Raw genomic sequence first — 16,666 nt, 5'->3', positions numbered from 1 at the left:
CTCAAGGAAGTTGGCTTTCTTGATTTTTCTTCTTTACCATCGCATCTAGTTAGTCCATATCCCTCTCTATTTCATTCTTAATGAATCTGTAAAGATCAATATGCCCTACTTTTGGTCGCAGGTGGACCATTTCGAAGGACGCTAGGAGCTGAAGCTCAAGCTTGCAAGATTGATGAAGATTGCCAAAAACAATGCGGTGCTGACGGCTGCAAAAAGAACTGCCTTGGATTGCCCAGTCTATGCTTCAGAGGCTTATGTGCTTGCCCTTTTGGCACGGGGCATAGTTCCACCAAACCTCCCCCAAATTCAACTTGTTCTGTTTGATCAGGATTGCTCAGGCCGATGTCCTTCCGTTTGTAACGTTAAGAACTGTCTTGAGGCCCAGTGTCACTGCGGGTGTTCAGGATGAGAAAGCATATTTTTCTTACAAATAAAAGAAACAAGAATTACAAACGTGAGATAGCTTAAGAATATTTCTATGTTTAAATACAACGGACAATTCCAAACTCGCACTGTTTCATGCCTTTTACTTCTGCTTTTATTCTTACATCTTCGTTTCTATCTTGCATTTGTGTTTTACCTGATGCTTGATCAAACCGTTTCGAAAGGAAATCTTCTGAACTCTGCTATGATCTAGAATAGAGTGCTAAAATGCGTCAGAAAATTGCATGATCTCAGATCTTTCTATCTTATTTACACATACTCCATTCAACAATTGGATGATAATGTCCTGAAGATGAAATTTGGATGTCGGATTTGCTTTATTGCTGTATCATATCGTAGAACTGACATATGTATAGTGAGTACAGGCCTTTGGGAAAACTTCGTCGGAACAAATTATATGCTGTTACTGATGCTCAAACTTTCCAGAGAACGCTCCGTTCCTTCAATGGAATTGGGTTGACGAAGCAGACTCTCTATTCCTTCAACCCATTGCTGCTTGTGGAGTTTACTCTTGCACTTGAACTCTAGAAGACCTTGTCCTGTTTTAAGGCCAAAATATAACTCCTCCGATGCTTCCCTTTCCTTTTGATACGGCCACGCGGCATCTTTATCACAAATTCCATAAACCACACCTAGCACGATATGTGATAAGGGATCTTTCAGAATCCACAGCCGCCAAACCAGAAAACAGACATCTCTTGATGAAGTTTTGTGTGTGTGTGTGTGTGTGTGTGTAATGGCAATGCATAGTCGGAAAACAAGTAATATGAGCGTGCTTACATTTTTTCTTTTTGGAGAAGGCTCCTCCAACATGCTTGCTTTTGAGCTTAATCTTGACCTAAGAATAAAAGAAATGATAATTGAGATACATATAAACTCTGTTGCCTTGCTGATAAAGTCCACCATCACATAACATTTGTTAGCATACAAATAAATTTGTTATACCTGACATTTCTTGTTGATGTAGACAGTAACATGCTTCCATTGTAAAACACCTGAAATGAAAGGGCAGGCTTAGAAACGATCAATTAAGGACTAGGCCAATCCAACACAGTGAACCCCAACGAATGATCAAGTGTATATGTGGTACTTTGAAACATGACCATCCGACATGATAGAAATAAGCCAATTACCTTTTTGAGAAAGCAGCAATAAATCTCCCACACATGGAGGAGGACGTTCCCACGTTGGAGTGTCAAAAACAGAAAGCAAGATCGTTTCAGCTATTCCCCTATCATAGGGACTAATGGAAGCATTCTTCTTTGCCTCCTTGGGCAATCTTGCTTTCAGAGCCGCTTCTCCCCGCAAAGCTAATTTCATAGTCCAAGAAGAATCTATAAGTGAATGAATAATGATGAATAGCTTCTATAAGAACCATGTTATGAGACAAAGTAAGCAAGTACCTGTTGCGGCTGCAGCGCTTAGAGTCATCAGATCACCAGAGGTTCGAATATCAACCGCAGACCTCACCGTAGAAGCCACCTTCTCATGATCAGCTCCGGCTAATTCAGCCATTTCAATGCAGTGTGATGCTAAGAGTTCAGTGGCTGAAGCCAGAGCAAGGTTTAATTTTGAAGGAGGGCCATTGGAGCTCTCGGCTGCCGCCACAGCAGCCAAGGCTGAAGCTAGTGCAGCAATGGACACAGCAGAATGTACACGAGCATTCTCTAAACGTACTCTGTCTTTCTTTCTCGTTGCCGTAGTATTATTAGTACTATTACTATGCTTTTGGTAGAACCATTTACCAATGCTGCTCATTCTTCGACAATTAGGAGAATTAGAACTTATAGCCTTCCCTGGCTGGAAAAGCAGAGATCAAGAGTTAATGCTGGCACATAATTCTGCCAACAAATGATCAATAATAAGGATTTAAGTGGGTGTTAATATACTAGGATGATGATGGCTTACTAGTTGAGGTGCTGAAATGGCTAGTGGCAATGTGTCTGGTTTCTTATTTTGTTTTTCTGAGAGAGCCTTGGAGATTTCAGAAGCGGAGAGACTCCAAGACCTCGATAGGAATTCCATAGGCTCATGCGGTGTCGGTGGCTGAGGTATGGCTGGCAATGAAGAGACTAGTGTGAATTCGTTATTTTCCTCCACATCCTCGAGCCCATACCAGGAACCATTTTCAAAGTTGGAAACAAATCGCCTTCCATTTTTGCTTCAGACAAGTTCTGAATGCTCCTAGCAGTTCAGTCACTTGAGATCGTTATATAGAGACACGCGCGCACTCACTTTTTTTAAAAGCCTGCAATGCTACATTAGGCGCGCAACGTAAGACCCACAAAGCAGAAAATAAGGCCAGTTAGCATATTATCTAGAATACAATCAGTTGCAAAAGCAAAAGTTATCGTTTTGTGACGATTTGAGTGTACCAGTTTTCCCAGAGCAATACCAGATGAAGTACTTCCGTTATCCTTGACGGACCGTGTCTGAGTCTGAACTTTCCAAAAATCGTCACGGAATTGATAATCTGACAAAATAAAAAGAAAATCCAATTGAGAATGGGTTGAGATCCTTTAGCAAATACCAAATGGCAAAAGACAGATTATTCTATAACAATTCTACCAAAACAAAAAAAAAACAAAAGAAAGAAAGAAACAGAGAAAGACACCTGCTTTACGGAGCTCACAACCTCATGAATCAAGAGAAGCTTTTGACCGAGTCACCTACTTTGCGACCAACTTCAGCCTTGAATATATATACAAGAGACACGGCCCAGAAGCAGCGAGGCCAGACAGATTACAGGAACGAGGATCGAAATCTAGTGCTTTGAACCACCACGAGTTCATTACAGAAACAAAAAAGAATCGGAGACAATCTGGAGTTCACGAAGCTCGAAAACCTAATTAACTAAAAATATAACAAACACAATCCAGGAGAACCGGGTTCTGGTTCCTAAGTAAAGCTCATGCAAGGCCCTCTAGCGTAGGGCGCACACCATTTTAACAATTATAGATTATCAATTTACGGTTCGCGGGAGAATACTTCGATGTCTTCGTAAGAATCTCGCGTTCAACGTACGTACTTTCGTTCGATTTTTATATTTGAATAAATTAAAATGCGTGCAGGACCACCCCGGTCGGTGGGATGATTTTTTATTTTTAATATAAGATCACAAAAAATGGTGCAAAATTAGGTCAAGACAAGTCATATAAGAGTGTAATATTTTGACAAAAGGCCATCAAAAATTAAAATGTTATTATTGTCGTTTGATGTTTGATGGATAAGCTAGTTCACATACTTGTTAGCTTTTTTAAAAGACATGATTGAAATTGATGATTAATCCTTCATAATAAAGTTTTTGATCTTCGTTATAGTTTCATTGAAGGAATGATCTGGGTTGTGATAATGCTACAAAATTAGGTCAAGTCAAGTCATATAAGAGTGTAACATTCTAGCAAAGGGTCATCAAAAATTAAGATGTTGTTATTGTCGCTTGACGCTTGATGGGTAAGTTAATTTGCATAATTATTGGCTTCTCTAAATACATAATTAAAATTAATGATCTAGTTTTTATGATAAAATCTTTAATTTTATTATAATTTCATTTAAGAGATGTTTCAGGTTATGATAATACTAAATAAATAATAAAGTTTTAAAGAAATCAAAATAAATATTGACATGAGTAAATTTGTACTTCCAACAAAATACAAAACCTATAAAAATGACCAAAAACTTTACTTCTCATTTCCCGTGGAAATGGGAAGTAACAGTATTAATAATCAAAGTATTTAATAAATTTTTTATTCAATTGCTTTAGTCATCCTGGATGGACGACTTTTAGTGCAGCCCCTTCCCTTCCTAACTTGGCTGTTTCCCATATTCCCGTGGCTGTGCAATTTATGTTTGAATAGCCATTTCGCTAAAATAAGACACAGGAAATAAAAAGAAAGCATTAGCAAAAATATCAGCCCGAATGCAATTAATTAATGTCATGATGAACGAATATTACATTAGACCATGAACGTGTCGTCTTTCTTTTTCCTGGATACAAAAAGCAAAACTTACCCAAAGGTATAAATTGTTTTCATGATAGTAACAGGCATTGGATTTCAAAGGGCCATCAAGGAGTGGACCCTTTAGGGTGGTGTTGCGCCATTTGTAGGGATTGAAGGTGTAGCCATTGATTATCAGTAGAGGTCATATTCCATGTTTGTAGCACAGTTCCTGCGACCCATTGAATCTTTAGAGAGTTAAATCAGGTACACAAGATGTAGTAATCCGGAACCTAATTAATAACTGACAATCACTTCTCACCCACCAAATATTCGCATTCCTCTGGAATTTTCAGGGTTCATATTCATGGCATTCACACATAGCCGCACACATATTAGAAATCATGAGGCGTGACCGCTTTCCCATTCTTCATCTTATGCTATTTGATTGAATCCAATAGCTAGAAGTGGCCCCAGAAATTTATGGCTTGAAAGTGATAGATTCCATCTCGCAAAAGCGTTCGGCCACATAACTTGGACGTGTCGATCCGATATTGACTATCATAATACTGTATGTAAGATTGTTAGATCTCCAACCTGGAAATATATACCTACGTGAAGCGGATTTCTAATTATATTCTTTTCTAGAATTAATCCTTATTATTCTATAAACCAGTCCCAACCAATATTAGAATCAATTACCTGAGAAGCTCGCGGACCAAATAATCTCGAGTTACTTTTTCTCCGCCAAATATGAATTAAACATCAGAGACGGACGAGTGGACAACAATGTCTCGCCTTCGAAAGTAGTAAGTTACAATTTAAAAAAGATTAAATCATTTTTATTTGTGAAGTATATAAATGATCATAAACTCAATTATAAATTATTTATATCCCTCAACTTTAAATATTTTTTTTTTTTGTTACTCTACCATTTATCCGTTCATTTTTTATGTTAGTGGGGCTCATATTTATTGTTTTAATATTTTTTATTATAAAATATTATTTAGTGGGTCTTATTATTCTTAATAATATAGAAAAATTCTCTCTCTCTCTCTCCTCTTGTCCCTTCCCTCTCTACTCCTCGTGTTTCATTGCCTCTGCACAGAATTAACATGACGACGCTGATCGGACCTTGTCGAAGTGAGAGCAACCACAGATAGTAAGAGGACTAGCACAAGGCATAGCTTTCATCCATGACACTTAAACCCTCTAACATCTTCTTCAACTCTACCATGGAACCCATCGTCACTGACTTCAGCCTTGACCTCCTCTTCTGCAACTCCAACAACTTCAACCTTAGAGTTAGCAATTCATCTCGCTAGATAGCCAACTAAACCCAATAGCCTTGCTCCTTCACAACCTTGCTCTTTTCCTTCTCTCCTTCCTCTCTGTCCCCCCCCCCCAACCCCAAACACACTCTTTCTCACCCTCCTTCTCCTTCTCTGACTTCTCGACCCCTTCCTCCCTTCATTCACTTTAGCCCAGCTTCACCATTGAATGCACTCCACAGTGTGCCATCATTTTTGCTCGCACAACCACCTCATTCATCTCACCATTGTGCTTTGCTTTCCCTGTCGTACCACTCTCATTTCCACAGTGACAAGTCTGGGAAACAAAAAGCAAGAGAGCCCGATGACATTGCTCTACCTTGCTCCACCAACCCTCGTCATCCATTACTAGTCATTTGGAAGCTTTGCACAATCACGCTCTATCTCCTCCACTCCTCACTAAACCAATTCTCTCTCTCTCTCTTTCGTTGCACATACTCCCTGCTTGCACACACTCCATGCATGAGGCCAAAAACGTGGTGTCACATGAGGTGGCAATGGAGACGTTTCGACAGGATAAAGGAGGTTTGGGAAGGCGGACATGACGGCGAAGGAAGTGAGGGATGTGGTGGGGCAGAGGGGCAGTCTAATGAGGCCACAAGGGAGAAAGAGGGAGAGGAGGGGGAGAGAGACAGAGAGTGTGAGACCATGAGACAATTAGATGATGATGAGAATTGACTTATAGATCTGAGAGGGAGAGGGGAGAGAGGAGGTAAAAAAATTTATAAAAAAAAGATAATGTGAGGCACAGAATAATATTTTATTATAAAATAAAAATATTTAAAAAAATAAAAATAAGCTCAAAAAGCATAACAATAAATGGAAAAATGGTAGGGTGGTTGAAAAAAAAAATTTAAAATTGAGAGATATAAATAATTTATAGTTAAATTTAAAATTATTTATAATTTTTTGTATATACTTTAAAAATATTTTTTACCCTCAATTCATGTGAAAATTATATTTTCAATCTTTTGATTGTCAATTTTTCCCGTAAAAGCATCAAATATCAAACCAAACACCAATCTATAGGACTAGGAGTGTACAATATTGCAGATGAACATCTTCTGACTCAGTGAAATTTTTAAAAAAACTTTCGGTGACAAAAATAATCATGCAATTAACAATTCAAATTTCAGTGTAATATCTAATGTCGTCATCATCATCATCAATTATAGCGTCAGTAGACAAAAGCAGCCAAGCTAGTACTACTCTCTCTAATTCCCCCAAAACACCGTGTTAGTGCAATCGCAGAGAATCTGTCTGCTTCTGACTTTATGCGTGAAAATTTAGGTACCCGTTTCTCGCTCTTTCTCCTTTGGTCTCTCCCGTCCCGTTCTCCTTCGGAGCCAACTGTTTAGGTTCAATAGTTTTCGAGTTTGGATTATCATCTAATTTAAAAATTCTCCGCTTCCCCTCATAATTCCGTATAATGCGGGTAAGGGACCTTCGTAGAGGTTGAGCCACCTAGCCCAATCAGATACTTTATTGGATCCGCTATAATGATGATCGGAGTCGTATTGCCGATCGGCTACTTGATGTTCCGGAACAAGCGAGTGCCGTCGTCTTCGTCCTACTCTAGTCTAAACAATCGTCGGCGTAACTCCTATTCTGTTTTCCCTTTGATTTCATTCTTTATATAATTTTTCCAGTTACTTTGATCATAAGCCACCTACGTATGATTTTTTTTTAATGCCTGTTTCGAAATCAATTTAGCGCTTAAAATGCGGCTAGTCCGATGACTTGAGCTAATTGTTTTAATTCATTTGAACAAAAACAAGAAAAGGAAAAGCCGCATGTTTAGATCAGTAGATTCCAATTGTTTCTCGATTTGTGTGACCCATCCATGTCGTTCCAATTTTATGGGACGTCCCGTCGGATTCGGAAATAGCAATGTGAATGCCGTTCTGCAGCGTAATAGATATTGAGGAATGCTAAACCTTGTTATAAACAACACTTTCTTTTGCCAACCCTGGAACGATGGGATGAGAGGTTCGGCTTTAGTTTAGGGGCTTTAGATTTGCCAGTCGCTGCGTTCGGAGGCTAAGCTAATTAATGAAAAGAGGCCTTATCAGATCTATTGATTATTTGATTTGTTTTGGCCAAAAGAAAAAAAAAAGAGTATTTGATTTGTTGAAAAAATAAAAAAAATGCATTGAGATCCCACGCACCTGTCAAGTGTTTTTGTTCAGTGGATATTGGCATGGTGGAAGTAAAAAGGAACGGGAGAAATTAGGGGTTATTTAAAAATATTTTTATTTTATCATTATGAGAACTGATATTTTATAAAACATGCTTTAAAAATAAAAAATAATAAAAATATATATTTCTCATATTTTTTATTTTTTAAAATAATAATTTTAAAATATTTAAAAGATATTTTTATTTTTCTATTCTTCAAAACAATATTTATTTTTTTAAAATATATTTTGAAAGTAAGTTATTAAACAAATTTTTTATTTATTTTTAAGGATAGAAAATTGTTCTCAAAACAAGTTATCAATTACACCCTAAATTTACATATATCACTGAAATAATATAAATATTCCACTATATATATATATATATATTCAATTTTATAAATATATAATAAAAATAAATATGTGCTTTCATATTTTAAGTTTTTCTCATCAATTTTTTATGATATAAAAATAATCAATTCTCATATCTCTAATAAATTTTTTAGTAATTTTTTTAATATATACTATTATTAAATTAGTAAAAATTCACATTCCTTTTAAGTGTTGAATTATTTAAATACATCATTAAAATTTAAAGTTTTATTTAACCTAAGAAACTCTATTACTTTGATTGAATTTATTATTTAATTTTTTCAATTGATAATTGATATCATTAGTAGAAATATCAACATGGTAATAATATTCAATTATCATAAAATCTTTATGTCGATAAAATTGAATTATATCAGAGTAAAAATTATTCATATAATAAATTTTAATGGCTTAGTTATTACAAAGAAAAAAATAATTTTTTTTAGAAGGACATCTTAACCATGGTATCTACTTTTAAATAAGTGATTTTTTGATAAATATCAATCATATCACATTAAATATATTTTAAGATTTAGGTTATAATGCTTGACAGGATTTATTAATAATAATTCTTATAATTTTTTCATTAAATACAAACTGAAAGCAAAATTAAATAAAGTCAATACTTTAAGAACATATAATATCATCTCATTATAAATAAATAGATCCTATGATAATTTTATACTCACATCTTTAAAACTAAAGTAGATGTATTATATATATATAAAAAGTTGTATATAAAATTGAAATGAAAATCTGTCTAGCGAATCCAAGCTTTTGTAATGCATCAATCTAGAAAGGTCAAAACTATATAACCTTCCATTTTACTGATAAAAAATTTAAAAATTAGGGCGGGCCATAGCTTCTCGTAGTTTCTCTGTCCGCCCCTGGGTATACGGAATTTTGGATGCTGAACTCTCACATGAGAAAATACACGCATGCCATGTTGTGTTCATCCCATTTTTACCTTGGGAATCACGATCTGCCGTTACTACTTACCTTGATCAGTTGTAATTTTATTGTTTTATTTTTAATTAAAATTATTGATTATTTATTTTTAAAGTGTTTATTTTTTTGCGAACATTTCTACAGTTTACTATAAAAGTATATTCTATTTTATAAAAATATAAACACCCAGAGAACCTCATTGAATTGGCAACACTTTTTCTCTCTCCTGATTTTGGACCTTTCGGTTGCAATTCTAGTTCCCGGTTGATTATTGGTATAAAGGTTAGGAGAAAAAAAAAGAAAATTGTTATTTTCTACTCATACCTCTGAAGACAGACCGATGCGTTGCCCTCTTGTGAGATTTTATATATTTTGAAATTTGAAACACATTTATAAAAGCCAACCATATATTAGCAAAATAATTTTGACGAAAATTCAATGTAATTTCAAAAGCAAAGAGAATACAAATATTTTTATCACTTAAAATAAGATCACTTTTTAAATGACACTCAAATTTCTTAAAGAATTGTTATCATTACCTGTGAGAATATCTTTATCTTAGCAAACAAATTTTTGGCCAAGGTTACATTTAATTAAAAAAATGGATGAAAAATAAAGAAAATTTAAAAATGAATAAAATTAATGTAAAAAATGACATCCATCGTTTCGTGATATTATAATTATTTTCTATAATTCAAACATTGTAAATATCCTCTTTCCACAAAACGTTGCCTCTTAGAGCGTAATAAATATCGCCGTCCAAGGACACTCGACCAGCAAAATCACTTGAGATTATAAATAGCCACAGACCGATTCCCCCTCCATGAGCAGAGTTTCCTCTTCAAGCAGAGTTGAGTTTATAAATATCGGAGATTAATATGGAAGGAATCTACCCAGGGCACGATTAAATATTACTTTATACACAATGTGATTGTTGCCCTCTGTGCCGGAGAGGCCACTGTTAAGCCTAATTCCACCTTCCCAAAGCCTCGCCGACACGGACTCTGTCCCCACGTCTGACAGAGAAGTTGAACTCCGGTGAGGGACACCCTTCTTCGAGAAGTTTCGAAATGGGAGCTTGGAAAACAAGCACCACTGTCGATCCCATGTTGAAAGCAGCTAACTGAGGACCAGTGATACAATAAACTAAATGAAGCCAAATTGATCCTGATAGTTCGCTAGTTAAGCACCGATAAACAAGCAGAGTGCATGTCTAACCTCATCTCCCTTGTAAAGCATGTTGCCAACCCCTTCAGGTTTATAAATCCGTTCCTCAGGAGGCTCTGAATAAAGAAACTTCTTCCTTGGCTTGTTGGTTTTGAGTTCAGGTTCAATGAAAAGCTGTCATGTCAGAGTTAAAACTAAATTCATTAATGAATAGCCCAATTTATTATCAACGAAAAATACAAACATGCCATCCCTCTGCCATTGTATTCCAAAGTTTTCTGGCTTAAATTTTTCAATCCGGTACCAACAAATTAGAAAGAAAACTTAATGTTAATTCACAATTTGAAACCAACGGATGAACATAAAGCATATTGTAACGCTAGTAATGGTGTCATGAGCTTGTTTTTAATACACCTATAAGGAACTGCTAAAAAAAACCTGGATTGACCCAATATTTGTGGCCCCAATTGCTGCAAGTGCCATATATCCTTGTTGCCATAGACCTTCAAGAACAACCTGAAAAAACAGGAGCAAATCCATGAAGATAATACGTGATCATAAATCGTAGAGCTGGATATTGAAGATGTTAATCACGCTGTCATAGATTGAAGTCATTAAAGAGTTCCACAAATCAATACCAGCATAAAGAAAGTCAGGATAATTCCAAAAGAATTGACAGAATATTGAGCATTCTGTATATCTACAAAGAAAGCTCATTTAGTTTTATGGCTTATTAGTAGAAAGTATAGAGCCTGTTTGATTACCTACTTTCAGAAAAGTTTTGTTCTGGGGGAAAAAAAATTGTTTGAAAATGCATTTTTTGTTATCTATTCTGAAAAATAAAAAGTTAAAAGTTATTCTGAAGAACTAAAAACCAGAACACCTTCTAGATGTTTTGTTACCTTTTGTTCTGCAAAACTAGAGAAAAGACAGAAAATATCATACTCTCATTAACGATAATTATGATAATAAAATAATTTAGTTTTTCACCCTTTATTTCACCAATTTAAATATGTTCTTCAAAATAATGATTTAAATAGTTTTTTTTTTCATTTTTTGTTTCCAAAACTTGTTCTGAAAAACTATTCTAAAAAATTGTTTTAACATAAAATCAGAAAAACATATCCAAACAAGCCCGTAATTTTTTTCGGGCAAGATATTTGAATGGCAACAAAAAGCAAAACCACAGCAAGTGCGCCTCATGCTTCAACAGCAACTGGAAGAGCTTGTGGTCCCTGCTTTTCATCAAACATTCAAATTTTCAAGAGATAAGGCATTGTGTGTCAAGTTATCAATCAACAATTCTAGGCTTTGAGGCAAGATAATACAGGTATATAGAGACGAAATTGTTGCATCTGTCATTGGCAGGTCAAATTACCCTTTCATTCTCAATATATAAATTTCTTATTGTTCTTGTAGCACGTTCATTCATGGGATAAAGCCGTCCTGCAACATAACACAGAATAAGAATTGAAGGGGGGAAGATTATATTAAAATAGAAAAATGTCGGATGAAAACTAACGAGTGAAGCTGTCAAATATAGCTCTTCATTTATTATATCCCATCGATTCTGATGGTTATCACCGGAAAAAAAACATCTTAATTTGTCAAATGTCAAACGAACACTTATCAATCAACAGACAAATGCAAAAACTGCGACTGCACCTATGAATAATTTGATAGGGGATAATTGCGCCCCCTTTCCTCTTCTGAATTTGGTTGCAGGAGCAGTAGTCATTGACAGATAAAGTAGGTTACTACTTGCCACCCACCTACCAATATGGCTTTTGATCTAATATATTGATGATCCAAAACTAACAGCTCATTGGGGAAAAAAGGAAAAAGAAGAAAAGACTACTTGAATGGAGGAAAACTGCAAAATCAAGTTAACGACAAAGCTTTTGACTGTTTCTTTGCAGGGTAAATCTCTCTTCGAGGGCTTGCAAAGACAGTGAAATACAGGGATGGATTTTTCTTTTTCTTTTTCCTTTCTTTTCTTCCTTCTTTTTTTTGGGTGGGGGGTTTGAAGCTGTTAAGGGAAATGTTGCTTCTCCCTTTGCCAACCCATCTTTTATTTATATAAGGGAAAATAGCAATCAATGACCTCTGTAAAAAATTCATATCAGTAATAATCAGTTGTCAAAACTCAAATGGATACTTGTCGATTCGAGTTAGTCTTTTATCAACAAGTATTCATTTGGGTTTTAACAACTAATTCTAAATTAACAACAGTCTATTCAAATTTGTTTTCCATTCAGATTTTGACAACAACTTGTCCTTGACTGATATAAATTTCATATAGAGGTCCTTGATTGCTATTTTCCTTTTATATAATGGGATGATAAAACTTTTGTTCCCCCAAGTTTGCTTTAGTTATCTATTTGGTCCTTGAAATTTAATTTCTATCAATCAAGTCCTTGAAGGCTCACAACCATATACAATTAGTTTGCATGATGTTATTTTCTTAGGACTAATGATGTATGGTTTTAAAACTTTAGATATTTAGTTAACAAAAATTAAATTTCAGGAACCAAATTGATAATTAAAGCAAACTCAAGGGATAAAAAATTTTATTATCTTAATAAATATAAACATATTTTTGGTCTTGTTGATTGCTACGTTAGCTGACCCTACTTAGTGGGATAAGGCTTGTTGTTGTTGTTGATTGCTACATTACTTGATTGTTATGCTGTATCAACAAACTCATATGACCAATAAAATTAAAGCATCTTTAATACTTCATTGTTATTGTAAATTGTTTTTATAGGACAAGTCTACAACTATACTATTACAATGATTTTAAAGAGCGTACAAGTGAGGGATCATTTTCAATTAGAAACATAATCACTGGTAACATCACACATGAAATTCTTCGGATATGACTGTTTCTCCCACATTCCTTCTTGGAAGGGTTACTATTTACTGATGACAGTATATCAGGGATAAGGAACATGCTACAGACACAGACGCCTCACCGAAAAAGATTACAACAAGGCTCCATTCTCAAATTGCTCAAATGTAAAGGCTCATGAACAAAATCTTTTTACCTGAGAAATGCCTGCGAACGAGAATGTTCCAGTCAGCAGGTGAATGTATGCGATGGTAGTCCCCAGGACTTAAGTAAATCACACAGTAAAAAAGGCCTCTTTCTGGACTGAAGTTGAAATTTTGATTAGATATGAACCTTCATACAATGCATTCATCAAGAATCGATTTAATACATAGAAGCATATGAATATGAATCTGTTGCTTGTTTGCTACAATATGTCAACATTTTCACTTTTCAGTTTAGGTTCCTCCTAGAGTTGCAAATATGGATTATCATATGCCCTGTGACATCCAACTAACATAGATGCATTTTAAAATGTAGGAGTTAGTTTAAGCAAATCAGCTGAGAAACAAACATCAATTTCCTTCAACGATTATTCACCAAAAAGAAAAAAGAAAATCTTCAACAATTTGGTCCTGCTAAATTATGAACTTACAACCATACAGGAGACAATTAGAAATTCAACATCTAATTACCATGATGATTTAGGGTCCCATACTTTGGGAGAAGCTAAGGAGACACTCCACCAAGATCTGTTTCCCTTCTCGTCAGTAGTGCTTACAGATTCAATATGCTTCTCATGTATATTATCATCGGCTGATATAGGAAAAAATTGGCTTGCGCCAAGAAGGGAGCAAACAGAATATGAAAATCCTTTAACTTGTTCAATCATAGAACCTGCTCCTTTCAACTCTCCAAATCTTAAAACTGTACCATCCACAGGACTAACCTGAATGGTCATATGTTATGTATCAGTTGACAATGCTAACAGAGGAAACTAATAGGAAATTTTGAGATGTCTAAAAAGCTGTTACCAGTTACCAGACATTGTGGATCAGGGTCAATGGGCCTGGAACCTTCTTTCAGAGTGCGAACAAAAAAATCCCTTAAAGAGCCATAATTGTCTAAAGGTAATGCAGCTTCATGTAAATCTAAAAATCAATAGGATCGTATTACAATTTTAGCATCTATATCTAGAATTCTAGACATCAAAAGGATCATATTAAAATATAATGTAGTGAATAATATTAAAGCCGGAAATCATACTTGAATGAAATGCCCGAGCCCAAGCTCTATAAACATATGGCCTTAACCACACAGGAATTTCCTGAAATTTTTTCCTTAATAGGTAAGTCATGTAAGATGTAACTCAAAGAATATAAAAGATGATAGGAAATATTCAAATTAAAAATAAATTTGAAAATTATAACTAGACTGGAAAGATTATGCAGCACAAATGTTAGTTTGCAGGACAAGAGAAAAGTCAGATTAGCAAAGAGGGAAAAAAAAGAATGCATCCCAGGAACAAATTTAAGTTGAGATTCAACTAAAACATTGATAAATATCAAATATGATAATTAAAAGAAGAGAAGAAGAAGACTTCTTACCAAGCTGGTCAAGTATCCCCAAAGTCTAGATATTGAACGCAGAGGCAAAACTCTAAAAAATGTAGCCTGTTATAAAATAAGGACACATGTCAGTCAGCCTCAAAACTGTGACACCCATTGATACAGAGATATATATAACAAGGATAACGAATTCTCTCTCTCTCTCTCTCTCTCTCTCTCTCTTTTTTTTTTTTTTTGGGGGAGAAGGGGGGAGGACCTTAACATCAGGTTGAAACTCCAATTCAATTCCTTTCTCCCGCATCTCTTCAATCTGTCACAAAACAAAAAATATTTATTCTAGAGATGTATGAGTATAATATAAATCAGGTAAGACTTCATTCTTGCAGACAGGTAGCATCTGCAGTAAATCCAATTCATTGAAGCACAGCATCTGAATGAATCCCAGCATCATGCATAAAAACAGAAACATAAGGATCCACCAGCAATAAGGCTGCAAGCCTACAACAGCTCATCTGCCTTGAGTGCTCCAGAATTGTTTTTTGTTTTTTGTTTTTCCCCTCTCTGCACTCTTGCTGCAATGTGTCCCCTATTAACAAGGTATATAGAGAATAAAGAGGAGGACTCCACTACAAGTAACCCAAATGCCCGAATGTCAATGATCAATTGGTCGTGATAACAAAGGGAATCCAACTGGGAAGGAGATTGTCTTCTTAGTTTCTTCCCTACTTTGGAAGAAAACCCCACCCCCATTTGGTTCCAATACGCTCTGAGAAAGATTCCCAGTGCAGGAGAAAAACAGAGGTACTGCAGAGTCCTTGTAATAAACAATGACTTCATAGTTATCTAATTGTACCTTCTTGTCATCATACAGTCGACGGGCATGGAGTGCACCTAGCATAAGTATGGCAGCTACTGATGCGCCGGGTATAAGGAAAGAATCACCTACACACTCTTAGCCATAAGTTCCAATGTTCTGGACGTAGACAATATAAAAAACAGGACAACTGCAAAAAATAATTTTGACCAGCTACAGAATTCTGAGGATTTGCATAAAGATATCTGGAACTCCGGATATACCACAGTGTGAAGATTAAAGCGACACCATTTCTCACATTATTAGTAGCTATTTGAAGCAGCTTAAGGCGTGATAGGATGAAAATTTTCATCAGCGATGTTTTCAGACAGCTTTCCGCATAATCTGACCTAAAAGTCACTTGCTCGATTCGTCCAACATATGTACCTCAGAGTTTGAATGGGATTCACACTTTAAATTTCTGGATGTTAAATTAACGACCAGAGTCTGTGAACCACATTCTGAACAATAACCAAATTGGGTCAAAGCGACTATGAGGTAACTACATTCACCACTTAAGCAGTAGGAAAGTAAGTAATATTTCACAGGAAACAAAATACCCAGGATAATCATTACGGGCGAACACCCAAATAAAAGAAAATTTAAGCAGGACACAAGTTTAGTAGAATAATAGTGTCAGGAGGAACAACAGAATCAAGAGACTTTCATTTTCCATCTCCACTTAATTCTTAAACAGTTTCAATATAAATCATGTTGCAGACGGAGAAGCCACTGACCTTGAGAATTGCCACTTCCGCCATTTATAGAAGCTCGAGCTCGTGCTGATTGGAACTTTTTGAAGAAAGAGGATAAGGAACGAGACCGGTTAAGCGCGTAATAAGGCCGCGCAACGTGAGGGAACACAGGAAATCGGTGCGAAACCCTATATTTCATATTTGCTATTTTCCACTCCGTTTGAACTATCTAGCGTAATGCCGGAGTCTGCTTTCCGGTGGAAAGCACGCTTCGGAAGCAAAGCATAGCTAATAGCTACTTAGTAGTGACCAGCAACGTCACTGCCTCAACATTCCGAAGAGC

At 35.6% G+C, this 16,666-nt stretch overlaps 2 protein-coding genes across 4 annotated transcripts; both read right to left on the bottom strand.

The window, feature by feature from the left end:
- Nucleotides 1-406: 406 nt before the first annotated feature.
- Nucleotides 407-3,236, bottom strand: LOC129322019 (VAN3-binding protein-like). The gene is made up of 8 exons (XM_054968048.1): nucleotides 3,158-3,236; nucleotides 2,820-2,917; nucleotides 2,353-2,607; nucleotides 1,848-2,244; nucleotides 1,578-1,754; nucleotides 1,390-1,439; nucleotides 1,225-1,282; nucleotides 407-1,076 (listed from the first exon to the last, which is right to left on the bottom strand). The coding sequence occupies exons 1-8, from the start codon at nucleotides 3,234-3,236 to the stop codon at nucleotides 838-840; spliced, it is 1,353 nt and encodes a 450-aa protein (XP_054824023.1). The 3' UTR covers nucleotides 407-837.
- Nucleotides 3,237-9,849: 6,613 nt separating this feature from the next.
- Nucleotides 9,850-16,666, bottom strand: LOC129322234 (phosphatidylserine decarboxylase proenzyme 1, mitochondrial). Of its 3 annotated transcripts, none has more exons than XM_054968403.1 (12): nucleotides 16,366-16,666; nucleotides 15,629-15,717; nucleotides 15,032-15,085; nucleotides 14,815-14,880; nucleotides 14,474-14,534; nucleotides 14,249-14,358; nucleotides 13,903-14,156; nucleotides 13,425-13,561; nucleotides 11,756-11,823; nucleotides 10,816-10,893; nucleotides 10,429-10,551; nucleotides 9,850-10,333 (listed from the first exon to the last, which is right to left on the bottom strand). In XM_054968403.1, exons 1-12 carry the CDS (start codon nucleotides 16,520-16,522, stop codon nucleotides 10,178-10,180), a joined length of 1,353 nt encoding a protein of 450 aa, XP_054824378.1. In that variant the 5' UTR covers nucleotides 16,523-16,666; the 3' UTR covers nucleotides 9,850-10,177. The 3 variants fall into 3 exon arrangements, with proteins under 3 accessions (XP_054824378.1, XP_054824379.1, XP_054824380.1); XM_054968404.1 differs by having other exon boundaries at nucleotides 13,425-13,531; nucleotides 16,366-16,665; XM_054968405.1 differs by lacking the exon at nucleotides 15,629-15,717 and having other exon boundaries at nucleotides 16,366-16,558.

This window comes from Prosopis cineraria, unplaced genomic scaffold (assembly GCF_029017545.1).
Source record: "Prosopis cineraria cultivar Desert tree isolate PC_DT_omini unplaced genomic scaffold, ASM2901754v1 PC10, whole genome shotgun sequence".
NCBI classification, from domain to species: domain Eukaryota; kingdom Viridiplantae; phylum Streptophyta; class Magnoliopsida; order Fabales; family Fabaceae; genus Prosopis; species Prosopis cineraria.
Note: the sequence above shows the minus strand (reverse complement) of the source record. Positions and strands in the feature narration are given on the sequence as shown.

Bases quoted from the DNA above. Each gene is read 5' to 3' on its own strand.
- LOC129322234 (XM_054968403.1), bottom strand. From the start codon at position 16,522: ATGAAATATAGGGTTTCGCACCGATTTCCTGTGTTCCCTCACGTTGCG. The intron at 14,157-14,248 runs GTAACTGGTAAC...ATGACCATTCAG, and splicing joins ACCCTGATCCACAATGTCTG to GTTAGTCCTGTGGATGGTAC. The intron at 13,562-13,902 runs GTAATTAGATGT...CATTGTATGAAG, and splicing joins TGGGACCCTAAATCATCATG to GTTCATATCTAATCAAAATT.
- LOC129322019 (XM_054968048.1), bottom strand. From the start codon at position 3,236: ATGAACTCGTGGTGGTTCAAAGCACTAGATTTCGATCCTCGTTCCTGT. The intron at 2,245-2,352 runs GTAAGCCATCAT...CTGCTTTTCCAG, and splicing joins CCATTTCAGCACCTCAACTA to CCAGGGAAGGCTATAAGTTC. The intron at 1,755-1,847 runs GTACTTGCTTAC...CTATGAAATTAG, and splicing joins AAGCGCTGCAGCCGCAACAG to CTTTGCGGGGAGAAGCGGCT.